This window comes from Stegostoma tigrinum, chromosome 22, assembly GCF_030684315.1.
Source record: "Stegostoma tigrinum isolate sSteTig4 chromosome 22, sSteTig4.hap1, whole genome shotgun sequence".
In the NCBI taxonomy this organism is placed as follows: Eukaryota; Metazoa; Chordata; class Chondrichthyes; order Orectolobiformes; family Stegostomatidae; genus Stegostoma; species Stegostoma tigrinum.
In genome coordinates, this window is record NC_081375.1 from 13,723,414 (window position 1) to 13,742,783 (window position 19,370).

Below are 19,370 nucleotides of genomic sequence, written 5' to 3' on the forward strand. Positions count from 1 at the left end.
TAACTAAAGTACATTTAATAATTTGTAGTATGTTAGCTTTCTATTATTCAATTTTGTTCAATTCACTGACTTCCACATTGTCCTTCTCCAAGGATTAGTTTATGATAATACAGTGATGTGTTGCTTGGAACAGAGACAATCCTTAGGTGCACATGCATTATTTCAGTTTCAAACCAGATGTTTGAAATCTACTAAAAGATTAAAGCAACATTTCCCAACCCAAAAAAACCCCACTTTTATTTAATGAAAACATATCCTACTGCAAAGAAAGTCAAAGTGTGACTATTTTTATTCTATATTGTAACAAATACAGTTTGTAGAAATTTATTACAGAGATCAAAAGGATGTGTAAGTTTTAAAGCATAGTACCGAAAAGATTATAACACCAAGATAAGGCAATTTCCATAGGCATTAAATCATTCTTGGTAGAAATTTTGATATTGTTCTTTTCACATATTATGTATCCAAATAAAAGTATATTTGATACATGCACAAATGTCAATTAAGGTTATGTGCTTATAGGTAGGAATTTCAGTCAGTCTATGATCTTTGCAAGATTTGAAAGTTGCCATCAATTTTTATTTTTGGTATGAAAGCAACATACCCCTTTAAAAAATATGTACTTATTACAACTGATTAAAATAAATATACAAGGAATTCTGACATGGCCATGACTGGAGTCTTTGAGTTATCAGAAAAAAAATTGTTCCCGCTCCCTGCATGCATCAGACTCAAACTACATCCAAGCCCTTGCTCAATGCAAGTCTTGAGCTGCCTTCGACAGCAATTGTGGTGATTTTGCCCTCACGTTCTTTTCCACGATGAAATGCTCGACCTCTATTCAGCACATCCCCTCATTCCACTCTCACCATCTGGCAGTACGTAAAACTGATAATTGTACCATGATAAACTATGGTTGTGCACATTAAGATTTTAGGAGAAAACCATGTGTACATTCGAGATGACTCAATTTCACATTGCTTCTAGAAGTTGTTTTTTTAAATTGAACAGTTCATCATCACAAACAATTAGTTTCTAGAATAATATGACCAAATGAGAACCAATACAAGTGCAATTCAAGAAATATATTAACCTTGCAGAGCAAAGATATTCTGTTTAGTGGATAAGGAACCAAGCTGCAACAGAATACATTTATAACATGATTAAAAACAGAACAATGTAAGTTTAATTAGCAGCTCGAAAATCATTTTCGTCTTTAAATACAAAGTCCAAGACTTCCATTTCAAATTCACAATCACATAGCAAGAGTTTTACAAGTACTCAGTGGAATTCCACCGTAGTTCCAAACTTATTTTAAATAGATTTGATAACTATAGTGAAAACCTGATAAACTTACTAAGTCCCATTTTTGACACTGATATTTCAATTCCATCCATTTACAAGCTTAGCAATGATGCCCAGCCAGAGCACTGCATAGAGAATTCCAATGCACAGCGTCATAAGGAGTTCATTTGAATTCTTCCGTGGAGATTACAGATATAATAAACAATTCGTAATACTGCTCTTTTCTCCATAAATTAAAATTCTTCAGCAGGCTTCTTTTTAAATACAATTCAATTTTTAATGTTTCATGTCAGGGAATTTAATAAAAGAACAGAATGGATTTATAATAATTATCCCACCACAATGCCAAATGTGCTACTTCTCCAGGAATTATTACAAATTCTGGACACTTCATTCCTTTATGAATTACATTTTCTTGAATCCTGCGTAGGTTCTTATCAAAACATTCAAAGAAAATTTAATGGTTTACAGATAAAAATGTAATTTACCAAATTTATACACTACTGTATTACTAGGTCAGTGCAAGTTTATCTGGAAACCATTTCAAATTTTACAACTAAGCACAGATTGAAAATTTGTAAATTAGCTGGATTGTGAATGATTTTCAAGGGAATATCAATATCATTGGATTTAGAATTCTACAGCAATGCACTTTTGACTTTTTAAAAAGTGAAAAATACATTTAAAAAAAGTCAAGGCTGAAATTTCATTTTTACGAAGTAAACAATGCCAGGAAAGAGTAAAGATCCTCCTGAAGTGCATGTTTGAATTTCTCAACCCTCAGAAAGAGTGGTGAATCATGATCAACTCTACAAAACATACGGAAGGGAAATCACATGTGTCAGTGTCATCCAAAGTCCAAACTTCAGTTACGATGCTGCCACCATCTCTTGTTTTGGTGTGTTTTTAACTGGCTCTTTTCCTGTTGAAGAAAAAAAGTTAATGCCCCAATTGAATTTTCTTGAAAGAATATAACTTCTAAAATCCATAGGGGTACAAACTAAACTGTACCTCACTGTTAAAATCCAAAATCAACATCAACTGCTCCTAGTTCAGAACTACGGAACGGCTCTTTCCATTATGTCACAATTTGCCATGTTCCAAACCCACAGACATCTTTTTACTGCATAAGTGTACCATTTCCTGCCCTCAACATACCCATTCTACTCATTAAATCCCTGCATTCAAAATACTGCTTGGTGCAGCACAACCTGCAGCTTGTTGCACCACCATCTATCTGTACAGTGGAATCTAACTAGACAAAGTTTTTAAACATTCAATGACCCATACTTATTATTTGGCAAGAGATGTCTAAAATTACAAGCACTTGTGAACAAAAAGGGAACAAATTCAAACCTTAAAACACAACCTTGAACACAATATAAAGTCACAGGTTTCATCTCAAAAACTGTCTTTTCTGAATAATTTGCATTTAAACAAGAGACAAAGCAAAACATGAATGTTATTTCAAACCATTTGGGGCATTTATTGACAGACATGGTTGGAAATATCCCATTAACTAACATTTTTCAGGTAGTTACTTAAAGTGCTGATAAAAATATTCTTTGCTTCTTAAATCCAATCAAAAACAGGCAAACAGCAATAGGACTCGCAAACTGTAGACAGGAGACAGGTGGGCTTTAACTCCCAACTCTACAATAGAAGACATACGTATACATCATCCTTGCTCCTCAAATCTGAATCACTCACTGAAGTCACTTAGTGGAATCAAAGAATCCCTACAGTGTGGAAGCAGGCCATTCATCCATCAAGTCCACCCTGACCCTTTGTGCTATGCTTGTAACCCTGCATTTCCCACAACTAATCCACCTAGCTTACACATCCCTGGACACTATGTGCAATTTAGCATGGCCAATCCGCCTAACGTGCACATTGCTGGACTGTGGGACAACACTGCGGTGTACCCAGAGGAAATGCACACGACGTGGGGAGAATATGCAACTCCACATAGATAGATACCCAAAGGTGGATTTGAACCTGAGTCCCTGGTGCTGTGAGGCAGCAATGCTAAGCACTGAGCCACCATGCTTCCCCTTGATTCAAACAGTGGGATAATTTGCACTAGCATCCAGAAGCTGAGCTATCCGACAAAAAGTCACTCAGCTCCCCCAACAGCGACAGGCACTGTCTATATGGACTTTATCACATGATCACAGCCAACTGCATACAAAATTGGCTTGGTGATAGGAGCCAGCGTATGGTGGTGGAGGGTTGCTTTTCGGACTGGAGGCCTGCCTCCAGGAGTGTTCTGCTGGGATCGATGCTGGGTCCACTTCTGTTTGTCATTTATGGAAAAGATTTGAATGAGAATTTAGGATGAACAGTTGATAAGTTTGCGGATAACACCAAAATTGATGTTATAGACAACAGTGAAGAAGGTTATCTAAGATCACAAAGGGATCTTGATCAATTGGGCCAGTGAGGAGTGGCTGATAGAGTTTAGTTTGGATAAATGCAAGGTTTTGCATTTTGGTAAAACAAACAAAGGCAGGACTTATACACTTAATGGTAGAGCCCTGGGGACTGTTGTTGGACAGAGAGACCTAGGGGTTCAGATTCATAGTTCCTTGAAAGTGATGTCACAGATAGGATGGTGAAGGTGGTGTCTGGCAAGCTTGCTCTCATTGGTCTGAGCACAGGAGTTGGGATGTCACGTTGTGGCAGTTAATTGTAGGGACCTGGGTAGTGCTGTCAAACAGAAATGTAGGGGTTCAGGTACAGTTCTTTGAAAGGTGCATCACAGGTTGGCAAATAGAAGGGTGGGGCTGAGGAGAGGGAAGGGTAGGAGAGATGGTGATAGGTGGATACAGGTAGGGGGTTATTGTCATTGGTCTGTGGGAAGGGTGGAGCAGATAGGCGAGTAGGAAGATGGACAGGTTAGGTCAGGTCAGGTGGGGGGAGAGCTGGACACGGGATAAGGCTGGGTGTGGAGGGATTTTGAAGCTGGTGAAGTCAATGTTAAGGCCATTGGGCTGTAAGCTTCGACTGGACCCAACATGTTAACTCTGACTTCTCTTCACAGATGCTGCCAGATCTGCTGAGCTTTTCCAGCAACTCCTGTTTTTGATAGAAGTTGGAACGTCATGTTGAGGTTGTACAGGACATTCGTGAGGCCACTTCTGGAGTATGTGTACAATTCTGGTTACCCTGTTATAGAAAAGATATTCCTGGAAGATTTGAATTATAAGAATAAGCTGGGACTTTTTCACTGGAGTGCAGGGCATTGAGGCGTGACCTTATAGATGTTTTTAAAACAAAGTGTGTAGATGGGGTGAATAGCAAAGTTCTTTGCCCGAGGGTGGAGGAATTTAAAACCAGGGGGCACATTTTTAAGGTTAGAGGAGAAAGATTTAAAAGGGGCCTGATGGGCAACCTTTTCACACAGAGGATGGTTCATATATGGAATGAACTGCCCAAAGAAGTGGGAGATGCAGGTACAGTTGCAACATATAAAAGATATTTGGATAACTACACACAGGCAAGTGGAGTTAAATTAGTTTGGGAAACTTGTTCGACATGGACACATTGGACCGAAGGGTCTGTTTCCATGCCATATGGCTCTACGATCCTCTGGAACTCCCTCCCTCACAGCATTGTGGGTGAGCATACATTCAAATGGACTGCAATAATTCATGAAGGCAGCACACCACCACCTTCTCAAGGGCAACATCCAATGAATGAATTTTAAAAAAACTACAGAGAGTGACACCTCAGCTAATATTGGGCCATGATTTGGTACAGCAAGGTATTTAACTTGATAATCATATTTAGGTGTTTTTTTTTAAATCTTTCACGGGAATGTAGGCTTCAGTGCTCAGCCAGCATTTATTATTCACTCCTAGATGCCCTTGAGAAGGTGGTGGTGAGCTACCTTCGTGAACCTCTAAACTAGTTTGATTTAAGTAGATCCACAATGCTGTCTGAAAAACTGTGACTCAGTGACAATGAAGGAGCAGTGATATATTTTCAAGTTAGAATGCTGAGTGGCTTGGAAGGGAACTTGCAGATGATGCTCTTCTACTTATCTGTTGCCTTTATTCTTCTGAAATGTTGGCGGTCATAACTTTGTAAAGTGTTGTCTAAGCACCCCTGGAGAATCTGGGAAGTGTATCTTCTCAATGGTACACACTGCTGGTGCTGTACTTCAGGAGTAGAAGGACTGGATATTTGCTGCTTCCGGCAGCCCTCCTGCACCTTTACTGAACTAGGGTTGATCCCCTGGCTTGACAGTAATGGCAGAGTTGGGATATGCTGGCTCTTGAGGTTGCAAATTGTGTTGTAGCATGAATCTGCTACTGCTGCTGATGGCCCACAGCATCTCATGGATACACAGTCTTGAGTTGCTACGTCTATTCAATGTCTATCCCATTTAGCATGGTGAGAGTACCACATTGCATCAAGCAGGCTGAGCCTAAATTCTAATCAGGACATTGTCTCCACAAGAACTGTGCTCTCCCAGTACGCTAGTTGGATCAATGGTTTAGTCCAGTGACAATAATATTACTCCATCATGTCCCCATAGTTTAAAATTATTGGCATGGCAATCCACTGAAAGAGAATTTATTATGTCACAATTAGGAAACTCTAGGACCTGAAAGAACACGGCAAATAAATGTGCAACTGTTTTACGATTCTTCAATTCAGTTGATTAATGGGTCAAGAAGAGAGAAGCAAATATAAATTAAAAGAATGAATCCAATGTCTAATAAGAGGGATATTGAAAGAGAACAAAAGATCGAATTATTCAAAGAAAGAAGAAACTAGATTTTTCAACAATTTAAATCTTAAAAAATGGGATTTCACACTTGTAAATGTTCATTTTCTGTGCCACAGAGTGTGATTAGCTATAATTAAGAATTATCCCAGTTGTAAAGGGCATTTGACTGAAATGGACTGGATTTGATTCGGAGGTTACGTTTTTATCTGCTGGGCAAATACAATAAACTCATGACTCAATGCATTTGAATGATGAGGCAAACCGTGAAGTGCCAATTTTGCCAAACTGAACAATAGAGTAGGGCAACCTCAGGACCATGAACAGTTGTGTTTAATCACACGCATTTGCCCCTCACCGGAGGGCGATGTACCATTTATGCATCAATGATTGAGCACCACGAGCCATACTCTTCTGACAAATTATAAATCACTGGAATTTTGATACAGTGTAAATACCAATAAATAATTCAAAGAGGAATAAAAGGTATTTCCCCCCACCCCATATTAACAAACACTATACATGAACCATTACAAAGGTACAGTTCCACTTTGCCGCTATCAAAATACATCCCAAAATCTAGTCAGAATAAAAATATGCAAAATCCTGAGGGTGTTCTCTGGAGCTCACACTACAGGCAGACAGCTGCAACCACTGACCATGCACATCAGGAATTCGCAGGTACACCATGTATCATTTGCTGTTCATTAACTTATTAAATAGGAAAAGTGAAAATTACATTACTCAAGAAAACTATATAGGCTAAAATATATTATCCAAAATCAAGTAGACAACCTCTTTAAATTGAAAGACTTTCTGCCAAATTGTAAATGATAAATCCCATGCATACCTTTTTCTCTTGCAGATATATTTGGCAGTGGCTCTGCAGGAACTTCTGGGAGTTCAATTTCTTCCTGAAATATTAAAGCAATTCATTTCTATTAGTAACTGATTCCTAAGAAGGCACCTCCTGTAAAACATTTAATAAGAACATGTACCAAGACTAAAAAATATAAATTCAGAATTGAAGGGAGAATAAGTATATAACTGTGGGCACAGGGAAGAAACAGCACTTGCAACTCACTCCATTTTCCACGATCCTAGATTTCTTGCAGAATGTTAAGCATCATTGGTCATCCAATTGGTCATTGGGCATCCAATCTACCATGGTCCTCTCTGGTCAAACAACCATAAGCTCAATTTTTAGACCCCATTGGTCCAAGAATTTTATGCTGCCAACCAACATGCCTCCTCGCCATTTTCTCAGAGGCAGAAGAAAGCGATATGGTTTCCAGAAAACATGGGGAAAATATCAATTATCGCTATTTAAAGCCTCATTTAAACTCTGGCATTTAAAGGCCTTCCTGCCTGAGTTGAGATGAGTTTAGTTTAGCCTCAGGCCTCTCTGTACAGGATTTCTCTCCTCACAATGCTGGTCCACTTGAAGAGGATATTTTTCATTTTCCATTCAAAACTGAAGAGAAAGGGCCTCCTTAGTTGATCGCTCACGAAAAAAAAGCAGCGTGCTACTTCTTCAGTGCTGCAGGGCCTCCTATTGGCTCTCCATCTTCAAGAGTCTAGAATGCCAAGCCTAGCCTTTAGCTATTAAATGGACAGTTTAGGGGAAAAAAATCTCAGCTGGGCAACAGTCCCCACAAACAGCACACTTCTGTCCCCACTATCCAAACACAACAAATCTCAATAGCATCCCATTATAGTACTCAAATACCAGAAAATACACCCTTTTTTATGCCACGTAAGGTTTGAGTTAGTGTGGCTTCAACTACCAGTTGTGAGAATCTGATAGCCTCTTCCTTGACTACTTATGCACCCAAGCTTAGACTTTCTCAGCTTCACATAACACTTTCAAGATTTTAATCAAACATGTCTGGTCTGGAACTTTTAAACTTACCTCCCCACACTGGGGTACCTATTTTTACCAATTCTAAACTATATTCTTCCTTTCTCAGGAGCAACTGTATTGCATATCTAGCCTCAGCTAATAGTCCTGTACAACTGCTTGAACTGGAACTAAAGAAAACAAGTTTTCAATGTTATGGTGTTTCCCTCCCACCCGCCCCAGAGCAAAAAAAAGTTCCTGAATCTTTTGTAAGCTAATACACTACACTGTTTACTTCGTTCACACAAACTCTCCCAAAGTAAACCAATTTTCATTAGATTCCAAAGCCCCCAACACATTTTTTTAAAAAATAAAGACATCACAGCTTCAACAATACTTATGAGAATAATTAAACACCTTGAGACACAGTCCAAACTCAAAATATATCTCAGAACTTACATCACAATGTGCAGCAGATCTTGTGGAAAGTTACAGCAAGGTATAGTGAATAACAAGTTCCAGATGTCTGTATTCAGCTACATGTATGTGGTCCCTGGACATTGCTCCCCAATAACGATCAAAAATCCAGAGAACTTTAATTTGACCACTGGCCATACTCTTCTGACAAATTATAAATCACTGGAATTTTGACACAGCGTAAATACCAATAAATAATTCAAAGAGGAATAAAAGGTATTTCCCCCCCACGCCATATTAACAAACACTGTATATGAACCATTACAAAGGTACAGTTCCACTTTGCCGCTATCAAAATACATCCCTAAATCTAATCAGAATAAAAATATGCAAAATCCTGAGGGTGTTCTCTGTAGCTCATACTACATCAAACCCACACCAATCCTCTGAACAGCATCTCACCCAGAACCCCGATCCCTGCATTTTCCCATAGCTAATCCACCTAGCCTACACATCCCTGGATACTATGGGCGATTTAGTATTGCCAATTCACATAACCTGCACATCTTTGGACTGTGGGGAGAAACCAGAATATCCAGAGGAAACCCATGTGGACATGGGAATAGTGTACAAACTCCACATAGACAGGTGCCCGAGGGGGGAAATCGAACCCAATTCCCTAGTGCTGAGAGGCAGCAGTGGTAACCACTGTGCTGCTGTGTCACCAATTATTTTTAGCTCAAAGTCCAAGCAAACGCCTTTGCTAAAATTTATATTAAATCTGAAATTGACCATTAAAAAGCAGATTTTACCAAGAATAGTGAAAATTAACGAGTTTTTTTTAAAACTCAAATGATTGGAGAAACATATTAGTCAGTGTTTAGAAACCATTCAATAGTTTTAGATGACAGAGTGTGAATGATTGCGACACCATCAGGAATGGATCTTTCAAGACAGAGGTTAAATTCGCGTTTGGACTTTAATGACCACAGTAACAAGGTGGGACAGCGGGTTGTGTGTTCAAAGACTGGTAAGCATGAGGTAATGTTAAATGTTCGGTAACTAGACAAATGCGTATCCTCACCTGAGTTATAGCATCTAGTTCAGCCAGAATGGCATCCTCATCTTCTTGAGATATTCCCCCAGCCAAAATATCATCAATTTGCTGAAATAACAAAAAGCCACAGTGTTAAGACCAGATTTGCCAAACTTTCATTCTTTTGTCCTACATTCAGACTGTAGAATTTTAACTGTGCATCGTACTACTCACCCTCTGATATTCAACAGCTTCTTGGGTCTCATCCATTATTCTTTCTACTTCTTCAATAGACATAATCTTAAATTTAAAAAAAAACATTTCTCAATACTACCATACTATTTTAATAAGGTGACCATTATAACTCATACATATTAAAAGGAAAATACCTATGCTTGAACTGAGTGGAGGCATTTTATATCAATAAACCAATCAATCTGGAATAAAATAGCTTGTTTCGTTAGTAATGGCCATAAAACTATCCAAGTGTCATAAAAACCCATCTGTTTCCTTAATTTCCTTCAATGGAGATCTGATATCCTTTTCCAGTCTGGCTTATATAGGACTCCAAATTCACAGCAGTGAATTGCTATACTAAGCAGAGTAGTGCACCAATTAGCTGTAACAAATTGCCACAGATAAAACTGTTCATGTATCTGTGGATCTCCCTCCAAAGCATGAGCAGCATCAGTTCAAGAAAGCAGCTCCCCACCATTTTTCCAAAGGCAATCAAGGACAGCCAATGAATGCTGGCCTTGCCCAGTGATGTTTGCATTCCAACAACAATCCAAAAATAGTTCAAGAGATTTCAACAATGCAGACGTCATCACTACTTTTCAGAGATATACCTCGTGCATTTTCTGAAGACAGCTGTTTCCGATTTTAAGTCCTTCCAAAACTTTCATTTCTATTTGAGTAAATTCAATGTCCTGAACCTTTAAAATCAAACATAAATAAGAAGCATTATTGTCATACTTCATAAAGGCAGGCAAGTTTTATTTGTTACATTAAGCAAGACTTCCATTGAGTGAAGGACAGAAGAGGCAGTATTTAGTCAGCAAGGAGTATCAGTTTTATCATTGCAAAAGAGACAATTATGAAACATTCTCGGTGACTTATCCATAATGAAACACATTAAATGAATTTATTCACTAATACATCAAAAAGCAACCTCTTCTACTTGTGCGTGTTCATCATGATGAAGAATGCCATCACTAGGTGACAACTTGTCATTTCCAACATTTAGTGATTTATATCATCTCCAAAATTGGAGTGATGACCAACAATGCAAAATGGTCCCTGCATTTGTGCAGACAGTGTCAGTGAAGGTCACCTGCACAGAAAGCAGGAAGTGTTTGTACACATGCCATTTGCAGCAGCATGTTCTGGGTGCAGCAACACTATCACTATAGGTACCACTGTCAAAGGGATCCAGATGAGCGAAGAAGCAGCTGAGAGCACAGCGCAAGCAGGACAAAGGCTGGTTACTGGGAGGGCCATACCAGGAGACAGCCTCCTTTCTGCCTGGGAATAAAGGTGTAGTGGCCATAGCAGGAGTGGGAGTCAGAATAAAGCTGCTCAGAGAGAGAGAAGGAAAGAAATACTGTAGAGAAAGAAGCTCAACTTCAAAATAAACTCTATTCTGTCGTACTGCAGGCTCTATTTTACATCCAGGCAGCTGCTTCCCATTCCTTAAGAATGGATCAGCTTCCTTTCTACTCTTTGTGAAACCTAGAGGTGGTATTCATAGGATATGTTGCCCCCAACATACATCATTATTTTTCACAAATAGCCAGTGATTGACAAATTTAGATAATTGCTGCATTTTGCGCCAGTGCTGACTTGGATTTAGATTGAGTCTATTCATAAACATCTTACAGAAAGCAAATGTAGATTTTCAAACCTGTCATTCCAGGGTAGATTTTAAACCACTGCTTTTCTAAAAGAGGGGTCCAAAATTATATTTATTTTAACATGGTCTGTCTGTTCAGATAAACTCAGGCCATACTTTAAGGCATTTCTTCACACAAATACTGTTTATTTACATCGCATAAGTGAAGGTATTGCAGCAGACATGCCTGCCATAAGCTTATCTAGTTTTAAACTTTTAGCAACAGCCTCTCTCTCTCATGATTACTGAGTTCACTCGCAGAGTACCTTAGAAGCTCATCTGCGCATCCTTAACCCTTAGCTCTACACAACTTAGTTTTAACTACTCAGTTTTGTTTTTGTTATATCCAGTCTTGATGTCTACACAATTAGTCAGAGCTAAGAGAACTCATCTGAGTAAGGAGATGTTTGGAAGAAAACTAGTTTAAACTAAAGAGAAGTTCAGGGATGATAAGTTCTGTGTAATTAGAATTTTTTTTGACTTTAGGCATGCACTAAGGGCAAGAAAGAAGTATGAAAGCCATGAAGAAATGAACATAGCAAGAGACTAGGAGGATGGAGAGAGAGCTGGAAAAATGAGAAGGCAAGGGAGAGAATTTCCATACAGAAAAGGAGAATATGCCAATGAGATAATCTTATATTCCTAGTCAACTCAAATAGGCTGTTCACAAATCTGATCCATTTGTTAGCCAGAACAGGTTTTTTCCTTACCATTTTCTCAAGATTGCCAATCTGAACTTCAGTTTTATCAAGAAGTTGCTCCTGATACCGTTTCTTCTTGAGCAGAAGTTTGGCTTTACTGAAGAACAAAAGGAAGTGTTAAGTGAATGCATTCAGATCTTAAAAACCTGCTCTGAGTTGGTGCCAGTTCCCCTTCTATGAATGATCACGGGTGCACATGAGCAAACGTTCTATCACAGTCCTTTCCTCCCAGTATGCTGATTTAGAAATCCTTACTTCATATCAACATCTATCTTATTAAACTAACACTAAAGAGAATCCATCAGAGGATGGAACCAAAGTCTTTCTCCGATTTATATAAATGACTTGGACGAAAAAATGGAGAGCCACATATGTAAATTTTCACATGACAGTGAAACAGGTGACACAATATATGGTGCAAATGGGAGCAGGAGTTGTAAAGGGACATGGATAGATTGAGATTAGGATAGAGCTCAATGTGAAAAAGTATGTGATCATCACAGTGACTTAAAAAACAACTATCAGCAGTATTTTCTAAACAGCAAAAAGTCAGAAACTAAGGAAGAACTGAGAGATTAGGGCTTTCAAGTACAGAAGTCATTTAAATTTTTTTTTTGTACGGGTCCAGCAGTTTTAAAGGCCAGTGACATGCCGGCTTTATCTAATTAGGTGTGGTCAGACACCATCTGTGGCAATGCATTAGTTCCAGGTAAAGGACCTTACAGAGAATACTGCTATTATCCTCATACAGACGGATAAAATTTCACATAAAGGACATAAGAAATGAGCAGAAGGCTCCTTCACTATTCAGAAAGGTCATGGGTGATTTGATATGGCTTGAATTTCACTTTCCTGCCTGCACACCATGACACTTGACTCCCCCAACAATAAAACATCTGTCTAACTCAGTGTTAAGTATCTTCAAAGACCTGGCTTCCACTACAATTCCAAACACAAATGAAACTTATCCTTATTCCCACCTTAAAATGGAAGATCTTTAGTCTGAAACCATTCCCCAGCATTTGAAATACATTAGAGAAATAGCTAATGTGCCCCTAAAAATTCAATCACAGGGAGACCAGAGAACAAGTATTGCCACATGAGAAAGAGACAAAATGTATGAGGATATGTTCCTCCAATCAGAGATACCCCCTCTTTCTCACAGTCCCTTCTCCAGCTTTTCAAATCACAGGTTCTCTCCATCTAACTCTTGCTGCTCCTACAGGGACAGAATCTGTGATTGGAGGGGGCATTAAGGGTGGGAGGGAGTAAGCCTGTGACTGGACAAGCTACAGGAGTACTCTGGCCTGTACTTGCCCCATCTTGCAACAAATCTCAGAAGGCCAGAGCAACAGGCTATTCAGAGAGAGGTAAGTGTCCAACAGAGCCAGGCATAAGTGACAGCTGACAGGGGCAGGGTTAGGTTTAGTTTTGGGAGGTGGTTAGTTCAGTTGCTGGTGTAGTGGTTTCCGATGCTGTGTACTGCAAACAATGTGGGCTCATTTCCTGCACCAGCTGTGGTCACCTTGAAGGTCCCGCGTTCTCACCTGGTTAGTGGTGACCCTTGGGTTAAACTCACCATCTGCTGTCTGTCTCCCTAACTGGTAAGGGCACATTTGAAGTACTGCATACAATACTGAACATCTTTCACATAGCAGTGTGACATTAACTGGAAAAGGAACTAAAAAGATTTACAAGCATGTTACCAAGGCTGGAAGATTTGACTGTTTTCTAAAATGAAAAAGACAGGCTAGATAGGCTGGCACTTTTTACCCTGGAGCATAAGAGGCTGAGGAGTGACCTTATAAAGGTTTCTACAATTATGAGGAACATATATAAAGGCGAATTGCAAGGGTCTTTTCCTAGGTCTAGTCCAAAACTAGAGGGCATTGGTTTAAGGTGAGAGGTGCAAGATTTAGAAGGGACCTGAGAAGCAACTTTTTCACAAAGGGTGATTCGCATGTATAACAAGCTGTCCAGCAAAGTGGTAGAGGCAGGTAAAATTACAATGTGTAAAAGACATTTGGACAAGTACATGAATAGGAAAGTTTTAGAGGGTTATAGGCCAAATGCAGGCAAATGGGGCAGGTTTAGCTTAGGAAGCTTTGTCAGCATGGATGAGTTGGACCAAAGGGCCCTTTTCCATGCTGTATGCCACTAAAACTCTATGAGACAGCAGCTCTTTGGTCCTCTGGGACGATGACAACTTTACCTAGTGAAGAAAACAAGCCAAGAAATAAAATGGTGGAAGTGTAAAAATCTGAAGTCAAAAGCTATCCTCAAAACCACCACATCTCTCTGAACAGAGCTGAACCAGGTACAAAATTAGCCCCGTTCCACAGCCAGGTTCATTCTCAACACACATCATTTAAAATTAATACAACAGCAAAATACTGAAGTTGTGAATTTCATTTGAACTTTACATTAGTAAAATTTCTGCTTTCCAGATCATAACGAGGAGGTCTGGTTAATATTTCGCTTGGCTTTTTTGTGCACGTATGCTCTTTGCACCACCTACTGGTGGTATTTATGCAATTCAAATCACAAACTAAAAGCTCTCCTAACATTTCAATTACTTAACCGTTAGAAAAATTGTATGAACAAACTCTCAATAATGTCAAGCAGTTCAAGAAGAATATTTCTGATTATTAGTGGCGTTTCTGAAAAAGATCAACTTAGAGTCCTGTAACAGAATGAATATTATATATGGGAAGAGGCGGAAGAAAGAGTAGATAATGACAATATATTTACAGGAGAGGCTAATTACAATGTATTTATAGATATGCTGTTCCTCCTACCTCTAGATATTTCACCCATGAGGAAAAACATTTGTCTCAGCAACAATTTTGTCGACCCCCTTCAAAATATTACATGTTTTAATATTGCACATCTTCCCTTATCATACTTAATGTGTCAAACATCTGCCCACTCAAGTTATCCAAAGCCCTTTACAGAAACTTTATAGCTCCTCACAACTTGCTTTCCTATCCATCATTCCATCAGCAAATGTGGTTACAGTAGATGGTTCCTTCATCCAAATCATCAGCAGAGGTCATAAATAGTCGAAGGACCAGCAAAGATCCATGCAACTGTCCACTAGTTACCATTTGTTATCCTGAAAATGATCTGTTTGTTTTGACTCTTTATTTCATGTTTTTTTGCCAGTCCTCTATCAATGCTGATCTATCATTTCCAACAACATAAGCTCTTATTTTGAATAGCAACATCATGTAGAATGTTATCAAACGCCTTTTGGAAATCCAAATACACTAGCTCTGCTGATTCCTCTTTAAATCCAGCTGCTTACTTCAGCCTCAAAAGAACTAAATTTGTCGAAACACAATTTTCCTTTCACAAACCATGTTGATACTGCCTGATAATGTTAATAATTGTATAAACATACTGCTTCTCATCTTAAATAAAATTTCTAGCATTTTAAAAAGAAAACAACCCTCACAGTGACAATGGAAATGAAGCTGCTGGACAAGACTTGACTCCACCTGCCACCATCCCCCTGACCCCTGCCCCCCCCCCCAAAACATGCGCACACACCCACACACTCTCTGTTGTTTCCTCTTTACATCAATTCTCAGCATGTTCCAAACAGAAAAACAGGCTGACCAACCCTACTACAATTAGTTTTCTTTTTGTTCGTCCCCAGGGCAACTTCAGGTCACATGGGCACTTCTTGGAACCCAATATTGCCACAGTTAGGAAACTGAACGACCCTCAGAGTAAACCAAAATTCATCTGGGTCTTAAAAGGGACATCGCACTTTCATTACATTGGCCTTGAAGGGTGAAACAACATATTTTCAGATTCACATCAGGGCTACAAGGACTAAATTTTGAGGACATTGTATTGATTAGGATTAAAACAAAATGCAGATGCTGAAAATCTGAAATAAGCTCAAAACTGGGAAAGTCACTTAGCCAGACTCCTTAAAACTATATCAGTGATAATGGGAACTGCTGGGCCTGCTGTGTTTATCCAGCCTCACATTTTATTATCTTGGATTCTCCTTAAAACTAGGCTGTTTTAAGCAAGTATATCAAATGGTTACAGAACAAAGTCAGAGGACAAGTTAGATACAGATGAGCCATGATTACTTTTAATGGAAAAATAAGTTTGATAGGCTGAACTGTTTACTCCTGTTCCTACATTGTAATGGAAAAGAAATTTGAGTTTTGGAAAATGAAGAGTCAAAAAGTCAGATATGCCCTATAATCACACCACTTTTTCCTCACACTTAATACATTGAACAACTGGAAGAGTGATATAGGCTGCTCCAGAATACCAACCTTAACTGATGAATTTAAACAAGTCAGAAAATTTCATAAGTTTACATAATATTTGTGATACCCACTCTTTTTTACCACCACGAAGCAGCTGTCGTGCTATTTCCCGCTCCTTTTCAAGTTGAATAGCAATCTTCTTCTGATATTGTTTCAACTGGTCACGTTGCTGCTTTAGTTGCTGGAAAAAACAAAATGCAAAGATTTAAAGTATAATTTTAAAAAATAATTAAATAAACATTTCATCAACTAATTTAAAGGAGGATCTGCACACCACATGATTAAATATTTAGTACAGCACTGTACCTATTTTGTCTGATTTCAGGGACTTTCGATGGGTGTCGGTAGTGGGTGGGCGTGTGGCAGACAGGTGAAAGCTTGTGTTGGATTGTTAATTCAGAGAAACAGATTATGTTCTGGGGACCCATGTTCAAATCCCCACCATAGCAGATGGTGGATATTGATTTAATAAAAATCTGCAATGAAGAGTCTAATGATGGCCATGAAGCCATCGTCAATTGTAACAAAAACTCATCTGGTTCACTAATGTCCTTTTGGGAAGGAAACTGCTAAACTTACCTGGTCTGGTCTACATGTGACTCCAGACTCTCAGCAATGTGGTTGACTCTTTACTGCTGTCTGGGACTTTTTTTATTTATTTGTGGGACGTGGGCATTGCTGACTGGCCAGCATTTATTGCCTATCCCCACTTTCCCTCAAGGTGGTGGTGAGCTTCCTTCTTGAACCACTGCAGTCCACCTGCTATATATTGACCCACAAATCCATTAAGGGGAGAATTCCATGTTTTTGATCCAGCGACAGTGAAGGAATGGCAATATATTTCCAATCAAGATGGTGAATGGCTTGAAGGTGGTGGTGGTGTTCTGATGTATCTGCCACCCTTATCCTTCTAGGTAGAAGCCAAGAACTGGGGATGCTGTAAATCAGAAAGAACAACAGAAGTTGCTGGAAAAGCTCGGCAAGTCTGGCAGCATTCGTGAAGGGAAATCAGAGTTAACATTTCAGGTGCAGTGACTCTTACTGACATTCTGAGTGTCGGTGGAGGGTGGAATGGATGGTTGTGGATGCAGTGATGAAGAGGTGCTTGTGTTTTCAAATAAACCTGTTCAACTAAAACCTGTTGCCGTGTGATTTCTGACCTTGTGGATGCAGTGCAAATCAAGTGGGCTGCCTTGTCCTGGACGGTGTCAAGCTTCTTCAGTGTTGTCAGAGCTGCAGTCATCCATCCGGGGGGAGAATTCCATCACAATTAACAGCCTGGCAAATGTGAGTATTGTTGGAGCTGCACCCATCCAGACAAGTGCAGCATATTCCAATCACACTCCTGAATCAGGTGAGTTACTCAATGTTGTATTCCTAGCCTCTGACCTGCTCTTGTAGTCACTGTTTATATGGTGAGTCCAGTTGAGTTTCTGGTCAATGGTAACCCTACAGGATGTTAACAATGGGGGATTCGGTTGTCAGGACCTTCGTGGTATCTGGTGTCTCCAATCATTTCTTGATATCAGTGGACCGAATCGAATTGGCTGAAGACTGAGGACGACTGCAGGAGGCCAAGATGAATCATCTACTCAGCATTTCCAACTGAAGATTGCTGCGAATGCTTCAGCCTTCTCTTTTGCACTGAGGTGTTGGGCCCTTCCATCATTGAGGATATTTGAGGTGCCTCTTCCTTTTAGTGTTATTTAATTATTCACCACCATTCACAACTGGATGTGGCAGGACTGCAGAGCTTAAATCTGATCCGTTGGTTGTGGGATCACGTAGCTCTGTTTATCACATACTGCTTATGCGGTTTGACATACAAGCTGTCTTGTTTGGTAACTTCACCAGGTTGACATCTCATTTTCAGGTATGCCAGGTGCTGCTCCTGGCATGCCCTTCTGCTCTCTCCATTGAACTAAGGTTGATTCCCTGGCTGGACAGTAGTGGTTGAGTGGGAGATGTGATGGGCCAGGAGGTTGCAGATTGTGGAGGAGTACAATTCTGCAGCTGCTGATTGTGCACAACGCCTCATGAATGCCCAGTCTTAAGTTACTAGATCTGTTTGAAGTCTGTCCCACTTAATACAGTGATAGTGCCACACAACATGATGAAAGGTATTCTCAATGTGAAGGTGGGACTTCATCTCCAGTGAATGTGGGATGGTCACTCTTATCGATACTGTCATGGACAGATGCATCTGCAACAAGAAGACTGGTAAAGATGAGATGAAGTATGTTTTTCCATCTTGTTAGTTCCCTCACAACCTACTGCAGACCTAGTCTAAAACAGCTATGTCCTTTAAGACCTGACTAGTTCGATTGTAGTTTTGCTGCCAAGCTACTCTTGGTGGTGGACATTGGCCTTCCTCACCCAGAGTACATTTTGTGCCCTTGCCATCATTATTATCCATGGGATGGGCAACAAATGCTAACCTTGCCACTGATGCCTTCATCTGTGAGTGAATTTAAAAGGTGATGGAAGCCACCTCAGCTGTAGCAAAAAATGTAATCTTATTATTCTTTCCTCCCACCCACTCCCAGTTCCTCCAATATGTCAGTTTGCCAGAACCATTAACTAGCAGATCAGTCAATTGCAGAAGTTACGTAAGACAAACTCAGTCTAACATCATGAGGGTAGCTCAGAGATGGTGTCTCTTGCAATACATTTTCAAGAACCGGCATACAAAATCATTATGAAATTCCAAAATCCAAAAATTCACAAATTGTCACAATCCACACAAAATGACACAGATAAGGGTTTATCAGGTTGAAATCATTATGACCATAATTGAGGACTGATTAGCAGCTACAAAACAATGAGGAGCCCCGTTCAGCGCTGGGACCTCAGTACTTACAAATCTATACAAATTACTTAGATGAAGGGAGGGAGTGGAATGTGCCTAAGTTTGTCAATGACACAAAGTTAGACATGAAAGCAAGTCATGAGGAGAATGCAAAGACTGATAAAAGAATATAGATGAGTTAAGTGGTAGGTAAAAAGGTGGCAAATTAATTATAATGCATGCATGTGTGAAACTATTTACTTTACTAAAAAGCACTCCCTCCATATGCCAAGTGCCAGGCATGATTATGTCTTGATGTTTCTGGCATGACTCTTGAACACTCAAACCTTTGACCTGGAGGA

The 19,370-nt window shown here is 39.5% G+C and overlaps 1 protein-coding gene across 1 annotated transcript in view; it reads right to left on the bottom strand.

Annotated features, from left to right (window-relative positions):
- Window positions 1-271: 271 nt before the first annotated feature.
- chmp6b (charged multivesicular body protein 6b) overlaps window positions 272-19,370 on the bottom strand; it is a 30,774-nt gene continuing 11,675 nt past the window's right edge. Inside the window, exons 2-8 of the mRNA XM_048555581.2 lie at window positions 16,292-16,401; window positions 11,935-12,022; window positions 10,182-10,268; window positions 9,568-9,633; window positions 9,382-9,462; window positions 6,891-6,954; window positions 272-2,227 (exon numbers count right to left, since the gene is read on the bottom strand). Of these exons, the coding sequence (XP_048411538.1) occupies window positions 2,175-2,227; window positions 6,891-6,954; window positions 9,382-9,462; window positions 9,568-9,633; window positions 10,182-10,268; window positions 11,935-12,022; window positions 16,292-16,401 (549 nt within the window). The 3' untranslated portion in view covers window positions 272-2,174. The remainder of the gene's footprint in view (window positions 2,228-6,890; window positions 6,955-9,381; window positions 9,463-9,567; window positions 9,634-10,181; window positions 10,269-11,934; window positions 12,023-16,291; window positions 16,402-19,370) is intronic.